Source organism: Ixodes scapularis, unplaced genomic scaffold, assembly GCF_016920785.2.
Source record: "Ixodes scapularis isolate PalLabHiFi unplaced genomic scaffold, ASM1692078v2 PGA_scaffold1__304_contigs__length_218370807, whole genome shotgun sequence".
NCBI lineage: Eukaryota > Metazoa > Arthropoda > Arachnida > Ixodida > Ixodidae > Ixodes > Ixodes scapularis.
Window position 1 is genome coordinate 90048701 of NW_024609846.1, and position 17382 is coordinate 90066082.

Genomic DNA, 17382 nt, shown 5'->3' on the forward strand with positions numbered 1-17382 from the left:
GACCTTCCAAATCTCACTGGAGCCGACGGTACACGAGCCACAGGAGCCAATCAAGCTTAGCGCCAAAAGTGCGACGTCACGGCGCTCGTTCTCATTGTACGTTTAGTATGACCGCCTAAACCAATCACGGACAGCCTAGCGTAATTTGTTGTTGTTTTTTTTGTGTGCGCGTTGTTTCCAGTTGTATCGAGCAGCAACGCGCCTGCACGGCCACTTTTGATTGGCTCTATCGAACCATAGCGTGGGCTGCGGTCCGATCAAATGCCCCACCCGCCCGCTTTGTATTTTTTTGTGTAGAAATAGGGGAAAACCGTTTGAACGTCCCACTTGGTCAAATTTTGCAGAAAGTTCGAAGGTGAGCTGAACCGGTCCATCCTCGCGATTCGACGAAAGTTTGCGGCATACCTCGCGTGATGTTGGGGAAAGGGGGGGGGGGGGGGGTGCTGAATTTTTGGAACTGACAATTACGAGTTTTATTATATTTAAATATTTTAAAAAAATGTTATCTCATACTTAATGGACACACTGCGCATATCAGATGCACAAAAACGTCAATAGCGACACTTTTATCAATTAATTCATTCATTCATTGGATTTCGAAGGTCAAGGCGGCCAGGGTGGTAGAGGAAAGAAGAGTTTCTGGTTCAGACAACTTGGGTTGTATAGCACCCGTCCCTGTTAGGGTTCGACTCCCAAAACATAGATATCATAGAGTTACGATTCGACTAAATTAGATTCTTTCAAAAAGTCCCCTTTAGTCCGTGCTTTTACTGTAGATTGCTCCCACGTACAGCAATGCGTAATAACTTTGGAAGGTCGGGGAATCGTGGCTTTAACGGCGGGGCCGTGCTACAGGGATGATAAAACAATATTTAAAGTGATTTTTTTTTTTTCACTTTACACGTGCTTATTGGTACTATTCGGACCAAAATATAGTCACACGAAACGCCATTGACCGAGAATCCTCTTTGTTGCGGTGTAATTTCAAGAATAAAAGCGAGCGTGTTCTTTCAATCTCTCCTTCGCAAAACTTGATGACCTAAATTGGAGGTCGCAGTCTCCCCCAGTGTGGCGATATTAGCCCCGAGAAGTTCGCGTGGCGCCCCCTTACGGCGAACCGGGGTGACGTCACGGCGAGGAGAGAATTTTTCTCCGACTCGTCCCGCTCGGCCTGTGGAGGCTGTGAAGACGCTAGCTGTCGGCGCGCTCGTTTCTATTTCACTTTTTTTGGCGTGTTTTTCGTAGGAAGTGTAAATTTTTATATGTGCATTTATTGAGGTATGGCCTGTAGCTACTGGTGAAACTTCAACCAACATTTTAAGCATGGTTGATAGGGCAGGCAACGCATGAATCGCAGCTGGTTAATGAAAATAAAGAAATATGGCCACAATTGCAGGAGCATCATTATAGATTTACATCTCGCACAATAAAGGATGTTGATGTCTGAATGAATTGGCAGGTTATGTATACTATTTTTTTTTTTGTATCTCTGCTTTTAAACAAGATCGCCGAAGCAGAAAAGCTGCATGCTCCTCGAGCAACACGCTAAGTACAGTCTGGGCCATGGGGAGAGAATCACAAGTAAGACAGCCCAAGTGCAGGAGCAAAGTAAAAAAAACAAGGAACATTTATTATATACATTGCTCGCATTTAACCTTTGCTGGATTCGGATAGTATGTCAATGGACTACACGGGTGCTATGTGTGAACTTGTTTATATCAACTCTCAAGAAATGTATAACAAACGTAAGCGAAGATGTCTAGCTCGTTATTAGTCCCTTAAGCCCTAAAATTAAGACTTTACTTAAATCGAACTGCCCTGAAGCTAAAATACCAGAAGCTTTTCTCACGCAGAGTGTCGCCCTTCACAGGTTCCACATTTTCTGCTGCTAGTGCTGCATCTACCACTGTACAGACGTTCGAAGGCTTGCTTTTACTCCTTCTTTCCTCTGTTGTCAGAGAGTCCAGCTGTAGGGAGTTTGGAGGCTGAGGAAGCTTTTGGGGACCTGCAGCAGTGTCTTTTAATTGGAAATGACAATTCAGACTAAACGGTGTATTTTCTGAATACCCAAGACTGGACTAAAGAATGTCAGGAGCAAAGTATAAACATTTCAAATTACGGCACTATTGCTGTGAATATTTTGGGCAGTTCAATACATATCATACAGGCAACTGGGGGCAATTCGGCCGTTTTTGCTGCTTCCATACAAACTAATTTCCAGTAATCGTGCATCTTCTAAGAAATATGCCTGCATACGCGTATAAACTTTATAATTATTTCACGAAGAAACTACATTTATGTAAAACAACCCAGTTCCACGAGCACTTCAAAGATGATCAGACACAGGGCCTTAGAACATCTGCGAACCAGCGCATGCAGAGTGGAAGCGCAGAGTCGGGGTCGCGAGCTAATTTGCCGACCACCCGAAGGCCCTTGATATAAATGCCACTTCAAATGCCTTGAAAGCGGGATGTAATATCGTCCTAAATCATGAACAGGCAAGGAACAGAATTGCAGCGTCTGAAACACTTGCGCCACCGCTTCACCGACCCTTCGCAAGATTGCCTTGTGTCGTATGGACGGACGGAGAGGTTCATCTCCTCCGATAGCTTTCGGGATTTGTAACCCAATTTTAAAGGTAAAAAGGGCAAGCAGGCTTATAAAATGTACGGAAGCACGTCAAATATCGGCCTAACTCAACGTCTTGTACACCGGGTACACGAAGTCCAGCTCTTCGAAGAGCTTCCGGGACACAACGCAAAATCGGGAAACCGGTGCTTGGAAGCGAGCCGATGCGAGGTCGCGGAGCGGAGTCCTCCCCCTGACGTCACGGTAAACCTCACCCTATCAGGGCGCTGCGACCGCAGCGACGCTTGTGTTCGCTCTCGGGGCTAATACAGTCCCCCATTGACGATATTTGAACGGTTCATAGTCTGGACCCGAGCATTCCGTGGGCACTCGGTTTGGGCCCGCGATTCTCAATGCGGAGCGCAAATTCGTCTGCTTCTTGCCCAGAGGTTGCGGTGATGTCAGAACGTCGAGCTCCTATTGGCTGATTGAAATAAAAACAAAAAAGTGGGTAGTCCTCAAGGCGTCTAGCATTGATGTCTACCCACTATATTTCCAACCAAAGCCAATCAGAGCTCGGCGTCGTTCTGACGTCATCGCAACCCCTGCGCAAGGAGCAGACAACTTTCCCTCCGCATATACTCGACAAGCATTCGGGTAGTGGCTCGTACCCAATCGCTTCAATGACGACAGTAGCCGAACCCTACTAATCTCTGGAACTCAGCGCGTGTCCTGTGCTTTGCCGACCCCAGCGCGTGGATATATGATTCTTGCTTTTTTACAGCGGAGCCGTTAAGGGCTAGTTTCCCCAGGATCGTGTCCCCCGCAAAGAAATGAAGACACCGAACTCTGGACACCTACCGCCATCTATGAGTGACGGTGGCAAGCCACGTATCCGGTTGCCGCCGTCGCTCGTAGATGGCGGCAGCATTTCCACTCTGGCTTGCCGACTTGCGGCCGGCCTTTACTTTCCATTGTACAGCTCCGCTGGTCTTCCTTCTTCACCAGAGTGGAAAGGCTGAAAGTTTTTTTTTTCTTTCTTTCTTTGCGAACAGGGACCTTTTGTGGATTGTAAGCTGCGGGCCCTGCGGTCACCTGTAATATCCGTGCTCAACGTGATAGCCCGATCTCCCTCTAGCTCCCGACGCAAAGCTCCAGGAAACGATCTAGGTCCCTAATATAAGGAAGTTCTAGAATAGGCGGCCTGAGCGTTGGGGCCTCCTATTTCGAAGTTCTATATTATCAAGACGTTTTAAAACATGGAGCCCCAATGCTTTGCGTCCCCCTGCAACTTGCGGCATTCGCATTGCGCTTGGTACTACTCGGGGGACGGAGAGTGTTGGGGCCCGCTATTCAACCACTCCCTAGTGAAATAGACATCTTAGTCGACCCCCAAGTCTGAGCGCAGGTGATAAGCGTTACAATAAGCGCGAACTGTTTGCTTTCGAGTGGACCTCTCATGCAACGGGTGTATACTTGGAAGCTATCTGCTCCCTCTTTTAATCTAAGTATAGTTGCACGATAGTAGATAAAAATATACGATGTGCAAGTATTGTGTCGTACGCATACTATCGCGGACATAGCTGTCTATATAACATTGTCAAGCGCTTTCATTGGCGCCGTCTGCTTCGCGCTAGCAGATGATCAAGTGAGGTTGCGATCGCGTTCTGCAGGAGCAATCAATCTCTGAAAGGTATCGCAAAGTGTTTTTCTCCTCGGAGGGTATGTGGCGCTGGGAGTACGCGGAATGACCACCACTCACGCGTTATGGCCAACTGTGTCTACGATAGTACGTCTTGCTTTTGGTTACATGCAGGGTGAGATCGAGAAAAATGAAACCCGGTTTTTCGGCCCGCATAAATAAACCACCCATCGCAGAGAGCTGAAACTTCACGAGAATGTAAGGTACGATGGTGGTGACAAGATGCGAAAGTATAAGCACATGACGTTAACTGGATCAAAAGGTACAAAGTAAAACGATCGAGGTCAACCTAAGCACTTCTTATAAGTTGTGAATACGAAAGCATGCAAGCCGCTCGTCCGCTCCCCTTGTTGTCTGCTGCGCACTTTTCGTCGCCGGTCAGCGCGCGTTCTCCCCTGGGCACGCTGACCTTGGACGGAGCGTCCAAGGTCAGCGTTAACGGCGCGCTGATGGACACGCAGCGCCATGGGGTGAGCGGTCGTAGAAACTGACAAGCGCAGCGGCCAATGGGAGCCCCGTCGACGCGCGCCAGCCAATGGAACCGAAGGATCGGGGAAACTAGGTGCCGTTTTCGCGCTTCAAACTGATGACGTCAGCTCGCTCCATGGAACAGTTAATGCTTTCGCATTAAAACAAAAATTTTCTATGAGTCAATGTCAGCCTATAAGCCTAACTTGCATAGTACCGATATTTGAGATTGTTGGCGCCTGTAGTAAATATTTAAGTGAAAACAGTTATAAGTTAGAAATACAACAATGCTTTCTTTCTGACTGACGTTTTTTTTTTGTTTTTTTTTTATTGACGTAATTGTTACACGCGCCCACAACCTCAAATTTCAATTTGATGAATATTAGGCTTAGGTGGACATCGGTTCACAGAGAATTTTTGTTTTTCTTTTGTATCTTTTGATTCATGATAATGTCACGTGTACAAACTTTCGAGTTTTATCACTACCGCTAGCGTCATATTCTCACGTAGTTCCAGCTTCCTGCGCTGCGTAGTTTATTTATGCGGGCCAAAAAACTCGCTTTCATTTCCTGAATCTCATCAGCATATACTATGCATCCGTCAGAAAATGCTGAGTCACTGTGCTGTGGACGCATGCGCGGTGTCTGCTAATCCGCAGAAGAAAGCTACAACGCATGCTCAAAACGTGTCCCAGAACACAGCGCACAAAGACGGTAGCGCAGGAGGCGATCCTAGGAATGATGAATATGCGCTCACGTGTTTTAAATTTTCTTTCGCCACATCTCCATTGCGGTCGTTCTTGTTGCACGGAGACTGACTGGCGTGCCATCTCTTAATTTTTTGGAGGACCGAGAAATTCATCGATTAGCCTTCCGAATATTTAATGTTTGCTTTAATCGCGATTTCTTTTTTTTAAACCGGTTAATTGCTTGTATTCTGAGTTGGAAGCGGGAAATTTTAAGTGACAGCACTGTCCTCTTCTACAGTAAGCCATATTTTTTTTATGCGTGCGTGTGTGCGCAGTACTTTTATGCACTGCAACGTAAGGTTTCAAACGTGGCTCTACATTTCGCTGTTTATATTAGTCGCTTAAAGGATAGCGACTCATCGGCTGAAATCTTTTAACCTCAGGTCCACCTTAATCTTTTGCCTTCTGCGATAAGTCGTCCGAGCTGGTACTCGTGCGCAAAATACGCAATTTAGGCGTGCCTGCCGAGCGTCTATAGAAGCGTCCACGCACTAAGCAATGCCTAGACGTCTGCTTTCCCCCCCATTATACGCGGTGGCCCAAATCACGAAGCACGAAAAACTCAAAAAGTAATTTGTATGTAAAGATACTAAACTAGGGTGCGGCGGCAGAAACGCTTCTATTTTAAAACCTCTTACACAGACAAATCCCGTAAATAAATTCCTCCCGCAAAAAAAAAAAAAAAAAAAAAAAAAACAACGAACAAGCAAACGCGATCTGTCTCTCGTGCGAGAGTTGAAATCACGTAGTGCAATCCCGTCTGTCTGAAAGGTTTGCCGCGGATGTTTATTTTTCACCGTAACCGTGTTCTGGCGCACTTCCGTGCATCGCGTTTGAACGGTGCTACAAGGCGTCAGAATTGACGTCTTGGCGAGCGCCGACGCGGTTGTTTCACTTTTGTTTTGGGTACAAGATGGGCACGGAAACTCCTCGTCTTCGCCGCAAGCTGCGACCGCAGCGGGTCACGCTTGCACGCGCCATCGGCCAACCCGAGGGAACGCTATCACGCGACAAGCGCTTACGGCGGTTGGATGCGAAGCCCCAAGAACGTTTGAGCGCAGCGAAAGGTGCGCAGAACGCGCGCCTTTTATTGGCCGGCGAGCAGGACCTCGATATCTGCGACCAATCAGTATCCGTGTGCGCTGCGCTACGCCAGAACGACGTAGTTGGACGCGCACGTCGCTAATGCGGACACGATACAGTGACGTAGACAGGACCTTTCTTTTTTCACGTTTTGGGGAGGGGAGTTTTGCTCTTAAATTGCGTTTTCAGGGCTTACGCCACTCCACCGATACATATTTCACGTCACGTCATCCGGGCCGCCACATTACCTGCTAGCTGCGAATTGCATATGCTCCTAACTCTGCTTGGTTTCATTTAGCCAACGCCACGATGCCTTGAACCCAATCATTCAGGTATAGTGGAATTTACATATATCTAGTCTACGTCACCATAAAATCACAAGAACCTCGCGCACTGTGTTCTGACGTCATCAGAGTGAGACCGCGTGAGCGCGGACAGATTGGACACAAGTGCTGCTGCTCTTCAGAGTTCGGCTGGGCGTCACGTGTGTCGTGAAGGACGACGCTCGGCTTCGGAATCGGGCCCAAGGGTCGTTACGTCGCGGTATAGACATGTGCGCCGGCTTCGATTATCCGAGGTGGCGTGTTCGCTAAACACGGAAGGCCTCAGTTTAGTAATAGTCGAGTCAGCGGCAAATCTGACAGCTATGTGAAAGCCAAACTCGCAAGCAAGGGCGTTCAGCTGCGTGCATCGAGTGTTTTCACAAGCACCTGCGCGGGAAAAAAAAAGTATTAAAACTCTTACATTTCAAGAACAATTAAAATAACTTATTAAATTCGCTAAGTCAACATCTCTTGCGACGCAGCGACGCAGCTCTTGAGATGGAACATGTATTGGCGACCTAAGCTGCCGTATTTTAAGATAAATATGCGCGAGCCGCACTCGGGACGACAGTCCAGGATACCGCGCTCGCTTGGCTCGGTGTCAATCTTTGGAAGTCGGAACGACTACGTCAATTTCTGCGAGCATGCGGATAGTTTTAACTGCGTACTTTTTATACGGTGAGAAACTGAGGGAGAGGAGGAGATGAGAAACTGCGCTCTGATTGGAAGGATTAGTGGGGAGACGCGAAGGCTACCAGCGTTTGTCTCAACCCGCACTCTCCCTCCAGTCAGAGCGAGGAAGATCGTCGTCTGCTTTTCGCGCAGGGTCTGGCGTACGAACACCGGCTTTTTGGGCGTTAGAACGTGTTCGATAGGTGAGTAGACACAAAAGCAGATAGCCTTCGCGTCTAACCACTATCCCTCCAATCAGAGATTGGCGCTCTGATGCCCCTGCACGCTCTCGCCTCCCTCAGTTTCTCACCGCATCTATATCGTGTATATTATTTCTTTAAAATAATAAAACAGGCGGTTATATATAATATCCGTTATATAGATATCCGCCGAAGAAGTGTAAAGAAACTAGAGAGGACGACATAAAATCAATCGTCATTGTCTCAGAATGTGAAAACACAAGTAGTCCCTACACTCTAAAAAAAAAAGAAAATGTTTGTGAAGTCACTTTTTTGCGTAATAAAAATACAATAAATCGCGACGAAAACTATAAGGGTCCAAGCGAATGACGAAGCTGAGAATGCAGTTAGTATGACAATGAGTGTGACGTTTCCCTTACCCATTCTCCCTGCGTCCGTCGCATCTCTTTTTTTTTGTAACATTTGTACGGATTCTGGACAAACTGAACGTGTACTCTGAGCAAACGCATTTTGAACAAAGCAAACAAACGTTTTGCGCAGCAAGACTGTCCCATATGTACGTCGAAGGGAGCTTGTGCGCTCTTGTGATTGCAAGGCAGTCTAATTCTTAAGTCGCCTTTATTTCTGTATCCCTCCCATCAGAGCGAACATGATCTCCGCCTCTTACTCCCGCATGGTCCGGTGTCCGGACGCCAAACTTGGGCGTCCGGCGTTCCATTGCCAGATCCGCTCTGTCCTCACCGCACGCTCTGATCTCTTCCTCCCCTTCCCTTTCTCTTCGCATGGACCACTCCAGAAAAAGACTTCTCGCCGAGGTACCATTTTCAGTGTACGTGCGTACGGCGCGTCCTTTACTCGCTTTCCAAAGCGACGTATGTGCGGATGCTGGGCTGTGAAGATCGCTCGCTGGACTATGCGTTTTTACCGATTCGAATGTCGCGTAAACCCCCCGAAAAAAGATTGGATTCCCGGCTGCCACGCAAGTGTCCACATGCCGAAACCGCAGTGATTGTCATTCCGTTTTTTTTTTTTTTTTTGTACAACGAAGTTATTATACTTGGGGACAACTTTTCTTTGCAATGAAGCTAAAGCTATAAGGAGTATTCACTGGACGCCATATTTGTGGGTGCTGTTTAGAGCGGATGCTAAGAACAAACTCACATTAATAGGCTGCTAAGACCGGTAATATTGATGGTGTGGAATGCACGTTGCAAAAGGACTGTGGAAGCTCGCCATCAGCACGCGCTCAGCAGTCGCGCACACAGCTATGGCCGCCAGTGAATACTCCCTATTCGCGACTCCAGCGACCTATAGGGGACGCCACTATCGGGCAAATATGGCGGTCTGTTACAGGTCGTGCCTTGTCATGTGCCAGCTCAACGCACAGCGCTGGGGCAGCAGCAAGTAAGCATTGGACTCAAAATTGGTTCCCCCGCGTTTTATCTTCCACGTTTCGAACCTGCGGCGACGTGCTGGGGTAAGCGTGCTTCCAGAGGCTTGACTTTTTCGAAAAAAGGACTGCCCACTGTCCTTCCACGGTGCTGACGAACGTTGAAAAACATAGAATGTCTGGCTCACGCGGTTACATATAGGTCGCGTGAACAGCAATTTGGGTCACAAGGCGATACTACGGTTACGACACAGTCACCGGTAGAACTGTTCTGTCGCGCAAACCACCGACAACATGTAAACATGGAAACCAGAAGAGAAGAGCAGAAATCGCGAGGGGACCTGTTCCGGCTAAAGCCCCTCGATGTGTTTGTTCCGGCCAGTTCAGTGTTTTTCCACTAGGTGTCGTTCGTTTTGCCGGAGTGCGTATTGAGCGCCGATCACAGCTGTGCTCGCGAGGTCTTTACTTCTTTGGAAAAATGTCAGAAAAAGTTGGTCCCCGAGCCTTTTCGCGCTTTGTGACTGTAACGTGACCAACAATGCCGGAAACTATACGGAAACCATCGCATGCGCAGGTCTACACTCGCTACTATTTCCGCTTCATCGAGCTCGTAGATGCCGGCGACACCTGTTTGTGCATTTGAGCCGGTGGGTATCACGGCATTCCAGGGTTCCTTCTGCCATTGTCCAGTCGTGCTTCGTTTTACTTTTCTGTTTCTAATCTTGCAACGCTTGAATTGTGACTTCCAAACTGACCGATTGTTACGACGTTGGGGACGCGAAGTGTGCAGGCGCGACAACGAAGCGTTCGACTCAAAGAAACCCGAAATCTCAGATAACCAACTAAAAGGAATAAAGAAAGCAACGTTGAATGTATGTTTTCCCCTGAATTCGCGAGTGTGTGTGTTCGCTCGTATCGTATTTACTCGAGTTATATATACGCACTGTTTTACGAACATGGACCGCCCGTCAGTTATATATTATATTATATATTATATATATAAATTATATATTATATTACACGCTGCGCGGGGGTGATACGTGAAGAAATCCCGAGGTTCGTTATCGCCGCTTCATTGCACTACAACCCGACCTTCGAACGAGGACGGGCGGAGCGTCACGCCGGTCCAACCACGTGGCCCTGACACGCTAAACAAACAATGCGAAGCCTCCCAGGCGAGGCACCTGACGCAAGCCCCGAAGACAAAACGAAAGAATTCCGCAGAGCGGTCGCGGAGTCAACCGACTTCAGCACGCGAATGCGTCGAGGAGCGGAAGATTAAATCCGGACTCTCAGTCAGAATTCTGGAGCGTCGCATTTCTCTCAAATAAATCGGGAGAGCCAATCGCTGCAATCTGCGGTGATGAGGCTGAAAAGTGCGCGCAATTTAGTATACTAGGTTTCACGCACTTTTGAAAAGGCTCTGAAGAAGGCTTAAGACTGATGCAATCTTCTATACTGCCGTAAATAAGGGGTTTCAGAATAGCGAACTCAAAAGCTTTGCGTATACGCAACGAAATCGCGTCGAGACTTCCTGCTCCGCTAATTACTTGAGCCCGCCATAGTTGGACCATGTACTCCGAACGTGATTAAACACGTGGGTTCCGTCAGTGTTCGGCGAGGATTACGCGGAGCGAAAGTTCGTCTGCTTCGTGCACAGAAGTTGCGATGATGTCAGAAAGACGAGCTATTATTGGCTGATTGAAAACAAAAAGTAGTGGGTAGACCTCAAAGTATCTACACTCTAAATAAAGCCCGTGCGTCCACTTTCCCGCACAACACTCGGAGAGCCAATCACCGCAACTCACGGAGGCAGCTCAGCGAATGACGATGCCGAAACATATGTTTAGACCCAAAAACGCAGTCTGAGTTGTGACATTAAGCAATGCAAGCGTGACGTTTTGCATTGCTTAATGTCACAACTCAGACTGCGTTTTTTGGGTCTAAACACGATACTTCCAATCAAAGCCATTAGAATTCGGCGTATAGTTCTGAAGTCACCGCAACCCCTCCGCAGGAAGCAGATGACTTGCTCTTTGAATAGGATCCAGTCGTACGCTTGCATGACTGCCGACAATTTTGTTTGATTTTGAAACGGGTCTATTACAAAGGCTCAAGCCGGTGCAACCAGTGATACCGAAGATTTGAGAGAACTTAGAAAGGATTCCGAACTGTGCGAGAGGACGACCGCCTGGCTGGAGCAAATGCGTTCTCAGGCGAGATCTATACTCAGCAGGAAAGAGGAGTGGAATTAGTTGGGGAGGAGGAGTTGAAGCGCAACGTGACTTCCTTTAGTCAGCGAAACCGGCCGGCGCGGGCATGTTTGCAACAGTGCGGACGACGAAAAGAAAAGAAAACTTCCGCAATGCAATTGGAACTTTCCTGCTGCTTTCTTATTAATATTACTACAGAAGTTATTTATGGGTCTTTCAATGACACTCTTTCTGTACGGTTCAATTTTAATATACACGATGTTAGCGCGACGCCTGAGAATATATCCGACGCGTTTTAACTCACTGAGAGCAAGGAGTCATAGCCTTAGCTTCTCGCGCTGTCATAATTAAATGAAACAAAAATTAATGAATTAAGTATCCAAAGCATTACGGAAATGTCGTGCCAGTACTCTCGTGTAAAGTCAAGATTAAGAAAGGTCACTCTAAATAACGACGAGCGGATCGCTTCCGTACATCCAGTAATCCGATAAGGATACGACGCATACGCAAATGCGCACGCGTCGTATCGTCCGCGCTTGGAACTTGAATGACGCATCCGCATCTTATATCGGCGGCGGATTAACGAAGCCCTCGCTCTTCTGAAATCGCTGTATTAACATGACTTCCACCCGAGTCACTGAGAGCTCGGCTACACGTTGAAAGACCCCAGGTAATCGGAACTTTTTCTTAGTCTGTCGCAGGAATGTAGCAGACTCGTCGCTCACTTTCCTTCGACACGAAAAAAAAAATAGGATTGTATTTTGAAATAAAAACATAATTCTCATTTCGTAACCAAACGGCAGAAGACTGGCGCTTTTGAAAGCGCTTCATTGCACAACGTACATAGGAGGCGTTCAAGGATGACGTGACGGCCCGGAAAAATTACACTGCGCGTATTGAACTAATATTTACAAATACTAGAATGCGTCCTGTATGATACTTTGAAACACTAGAATGTATCATGTCTAGTGTTTACAGACACTGAAACACTAAAATATATCACGTATTGTGTTTGCAAACACTACAATACCCCACTTTCGATAGGCGCGCTCTTTTAGCCCATGGTCGCAACGAGAGAAGTTGCACGATGTTACGGAGAAGCGTGCGCGAGTCGACACGACCGCCGAGCACACCGAGTCGTTCGTATAATTTTACGAGCCTAACAGCTGCCCCTACGCGGAAAAGAAGTAATAAGGTTCGGTGTCATAATCTATATACTGCAATAACCGTTACGCGACACATTACCGCATGCGTAAGATTCCACGATGTGGAGACTATATAGTGCCTCTTTAACACGTGAAGTAGCGTCAGTTAAAACCGAGGAACGTTCTGAGCTCTCCTTATGAAATCCCCTTCCTAGCGTGATTCCATGAGCGCAACGCACACCAAGACTGTTTCAGCTTAAAGGGGCCATGAAACGAATTTTGAGCTGGGATGAATGATTTTAAATTGGGGTTTTACTAATCGCATATCGTTTAGTAGGCCAAAAGAAAGAGGGTGGAAACTGGAATGTAAAAAGCCAGCTTTTCGGCAGTGGCGTCACAAGGGGGGGGGGGGGGGGGGGGGGTGGCGGGTGGCGGACCGCCTTGGGTGCAGCGCTCAGGGGGCTGTCGCGTCACGGCGGGGCCACGCGAGAGCGGGGGGGGGGGGGGGGGGGGGGGGGGGGGGGGGGGTGAGGGGTCCCAGCGCCGCCGGGTGTCTCTGACCCTCGTGACGCCACTGCTTTTCGGTACGAACATTTGAAAATATAGCGGACATATTTTGTACCTTCTTTCCTTCGAAAGCTCTCTGCCTTTTCACTATGATTCATCCGCGGTTCCCACAGCGCGTCGGCCCAGCCCAGCTCACGCATAGGACACGAGAACTGCGTCGCTCGGACGTATGCGCTCGTCAACAATCATCCCGTGGACGAATATTTGGATTCGCGTTCGTGCCAATGAGTGCCCTGACGGAACTTATCGTCATTGGGGAATGACAAGTTCTATGGTGTACATAAAAAGCGCGGTGGAAGCCAGGAGTCATCGCACGGGTGCCGAAGAATGTCACGACGACGTGATTTCACAATTCGAGTTTGAGTTGAGGATTAAAGCTAAGGAGGAAGAAGTAGAAAAATCGTTTCATGACCCCTTTAAAATTTTTATTTTTACTGAGTGCAATGTCGACCAGAGTGTTTATGTTACGCAAAAAAAAACCGGTTCCGGACGAAGACGTTGTTACAACCCAATTGACGTTGTGGTAAACTGATGCTCATAAATCAGTCGCCTCTTAAGTCACCAACATATGTCCGAGCAAGGTTTGACAAGCACGTTGCTCCGCGGTTTCGTAATCTGGGTCACAAACGAAAGTACAAACAGGCATTCGATCATCAGTATTGGATGTCTGCATGCGACGTTAAAGGTCGAGCATGCGGCGTATGACAGTCCCGGATCGGAACGAGAACCCAGGCGGCTGTCGTGAAACTACTCCCGTTAACGAGTGCATAACCACTATCCAGTCGCGATAACAGGAACCCTCACAACAGCCCCGAGAACGGGTGGTGTGGTGATATGAGTACGATCGGGCCAAAATATAGCGCACAATCGGGGCGTTACACAGGCAGTATCACCACGTATGACTCATCAAAGTCGAATGTGACAACGGATACGATAATTGCGGGGGGTATTCCCGTCTCCAAAGTTCAAGTTCATCCCGAACCGACAACTTCACGGCGGACATTTAATCATTCAGTTTTGTACGCGTTAGTCTAAAAAAAGTGATCGATTACAATTACTCTCGGTTCAAAAGCATCCAATTAGGTTACGCGATTACTTAAGAAGCAATGTAATTGGCCGTTACTCGAGAAAGTGCCCGTTGTGTTTCCGATCGATTTAGATTTCCAGAACGACAGATTTTTCGGCCCGTTTGAAAACGGGTCTTTCGTGCTGTTTATTGGATTAGGATCACCAAATTATAAACTACGCGACTCCTTAATCCGACAATTTTCTATAAACCATCCTCATGTCTGAGGCTCGGATCAAGGAATCCCTGCAAGGAAACTTGTAGAGAAAAAAAAATGGCGCAATAGAAAAAGAAAGGGAAAATAGTAAGGGCAACGACTAATTCTAGCGCCTCCAAAAATAATGAAATTACTCTCGTGATTACTTCCTAATAAATGCATCGACATGATGGCGAAATTACTAAGAAAAGATAATCCATTACGAGTAATTTGAGTACTCGTAACGAGTACCACGTACCGCGTAATAAAGATTAAAAAAAAATGCGTTCCCCGATTTAAAACGATTCTAAACGTTTTAGGCACATGATATATCAACGTACAGCTAACGGGTCTATTGTTGTATTGCGGATACTAACCAAGGCTAATATCCGGGGGAAGACCGAAAAACGCCGAAAATAGTCACCGACATTGTAAGAAAGGCGAAGCGTGGCGAGTCCAAAGCATTTAATTATGCACTGCTCCGCAGCCAGTGAGATGGCGCCACGAGCCGATAAGGAGGTCTCGAGAGCGAATCACACGAAGCAGGACGTGTAAACATAATAAGCGTTTCGTAAGCTCTCGGTGGCTCTATAGACTAACACGCGGTTCGGACGTCGCGTCACAGAGGTGGCGCTGCTGCTGGCACGGCACATGCGCGCGGATTCTTCATCTCCCGCCAATCTGGTTTGCGCGCACGCGCAGAAACGCGGGCTTGTTTGTAAACAGAGCGTCGGCCCATAGCCAACGCACACCTTCAAGATAAGGATGACTATAAACAAAACAAAAAAAAAATAATAATAATTACCTTTTTTCCTTTTTTTTATTACTTTTAGATTAAGTAATTTTTATGTATATTTTTTGGAGATTTGTCAGTCTCTTCGAAGCATCGGAGCGATTTATAAAGAAATAGGTTTTTCCTCCTGCACTCCGGAACTTAATTTTTTAAGAAAAATTAAAAAAAAAAAAGAAAAGGCGTAGAACCCGAGAGTAGAGGTGTGCGAATACCGGTCGGAATTGAATAGCGCAGTGCCGACCCGTCCTATAGCTTTAACACTGTTAAGAAAACCGGCTGTCGTGGCTTTTCCCTCCACTGCGAAGGCGGTGAATGACGCGGTGCTGTTCGGTTCGAACCGGTATTCGAACGGAGCGTGCTTCGGGCGGTGCAGCGCGGGACGGCACGCCAGCTGCGGGGCACGTGTCCCTCCGAGAAAGCGGAAGCAGCGATGAGGCGAGGCACTCACCGGAACTTCTCCAGGTCGGTGGCGTTGCTGGTGAGCGTGAGTTGGCTCACGCTGACTGGCATCGCGCCGGCCCGCGTGTCTGCAAGTGACGCCGTTGCCCGGGCGCGCGCCGCCCGGCCTCGCTTTATAGCCGCCCTCCCCCACGGGACCCTCCTCGCAGCGGCGCCGCACCAGCGCCGCGCGCGGGATGCGGGGGGCGCGTGCGACGCTCGTGCCGACGGACTCCCATCCCCCGGCATCTTCCGAACGGATGGAGAAGAGGGGGCGGGGCGCTTCCACTGGAACTTGGCAAACACAGTCAAGTGCTACTGTCCAAATGAGCCAATCATAGCGTCGAAGGGAGTCACGACTTTTTTTTGCTGGGGTTGTGGTGACGTCCGAACGCCGAGCTCAGATTGACTCTGACTGGAAGGATAGTGGGTAGACCTCGAAGCAAGCTGCCCCGAGGTCTACCCGCTATCCTTCGATCAGAGCCAATCGGAGCTTGGCCTTCTGACGTCATCACAACCGCCAGTGCAAGACGTCGAAACCACGGATGGGAGAAAGAGAAAAGCCGCTTTGGTACGCATTTTGAGTGACGGGCTAATCTTCTAGGGTGACAAAAGCGATCTTGTTGTGGTTCGTTTTACGGCAACCACATGCCCCAAACCTAGGTTTGGCTAGATAACTAGGCAATCTTTTTTAATTATAATTGCGCAATAAGGTGTATGGTCTTTTTAGTTATCTTGTATCAAACCATTTAAGTGAGATGTTTATTAAGTTATTACTTTTCACGTCCTATTATTTTTTAACTTCTTCGTGTGATAGTTTATACGTGTAAAACAAAAGAAAATTACCTAGTTATTTTGCTGGACAAGCTATACTGATGAAGGACCTACCAGCCAACGGTGCTACCAGCTTCCAAAATATTTCCTGAATTTTCTATCGCCCCAGGAGATCATAACGCCCGACTCCCACTAGAGCGACGAACAGAAACAAATGATGCCGACAAGCCTCGGAGCGCCACTGACAACCTCAAGATCGATTTCTGTTTACCGTGTCAAACGGATCAAAAACAAGCAAAACAAAACAAACAAAAATTGCGGAAAAAAGTTTTGGCACGCGAAAGAGCCCGTAAACTGTCCTCCTCCCCCAATCTGAGCTACTCCTCGTTTCTTTTTTGTTTAGTAACGAAATTGGCGAGGGCATTTTTGAAAACGTTCAGAGATGCCGCAAGTTGCATGTCTGTAATAGTTATTATTGTCATTCATAATGTACGCTCTCTACGACGACTGTAAAGGTCGCACAGAACGACCTTTGCAGTCGTTCTCTACGAAGTCAGTCAGCCGTGTCGGAACGGCGGCACGTTCCAGTTGACGTAGGAATCTAACTCCCAGTGATTTGGACACATTGAGGTCCTTCTCATTGTCCTTTTCAACAAGGTGCACGGTGAGGACAGATCAGGTGTTATGACACTGGCCCCTTCAACTGTTCTTCGGGGATGCCAGCCAACTACGCATTATTTTGTGCTTCATCTTTTGGAAAACTTGTATAGCACGGCACTTTTAGATCTGGTAGTACTGGGGCAAAACTTCACGCAGCACCTTCGCGACATCACCCCTCGCGTCGCTCACCAAGGTCTGCTACACGTCGTTTCCTTCCTCAACTTTTTTTAATAATTGTTTTATACGAACTAACACTGCTAAAAAAGAATAAAGAGGAACTGAGAAGTGACGCGTCGTCTGCATGATATACTGTATGCAATACTCTCGCGGTTCGTCGGGTGGCACGTGTGCGTGCCCATGAACGATGAGTGGGAAA

General features: G+C 47.8%; 1 protein-coding gene across 1 annotated transcript in view; it reads right to left on the reverse strand.

The window, feature by feature from the left end:
* The window catches only part of LOC120836841 (neprilysin-2), a 202838-nt gene extending 187162 nt beyond the window's left edge, over positions 1-15676 (reverse strand). The window contains exon 1 of the mRNA XM_042290839.1: positions 15583-15676. Within this exon, the coding sequence (XP_042146773.1) occupies positions 15583-15644 (62 nt within the window). The 5' untranslated portion in view covers positions 15645-15676. The remainder of the gene's footprint in view (positions 1-15582) is intronic.
* Between the last annotated feature and the right edge of the window lie 1706 nt (positions 15677-17382).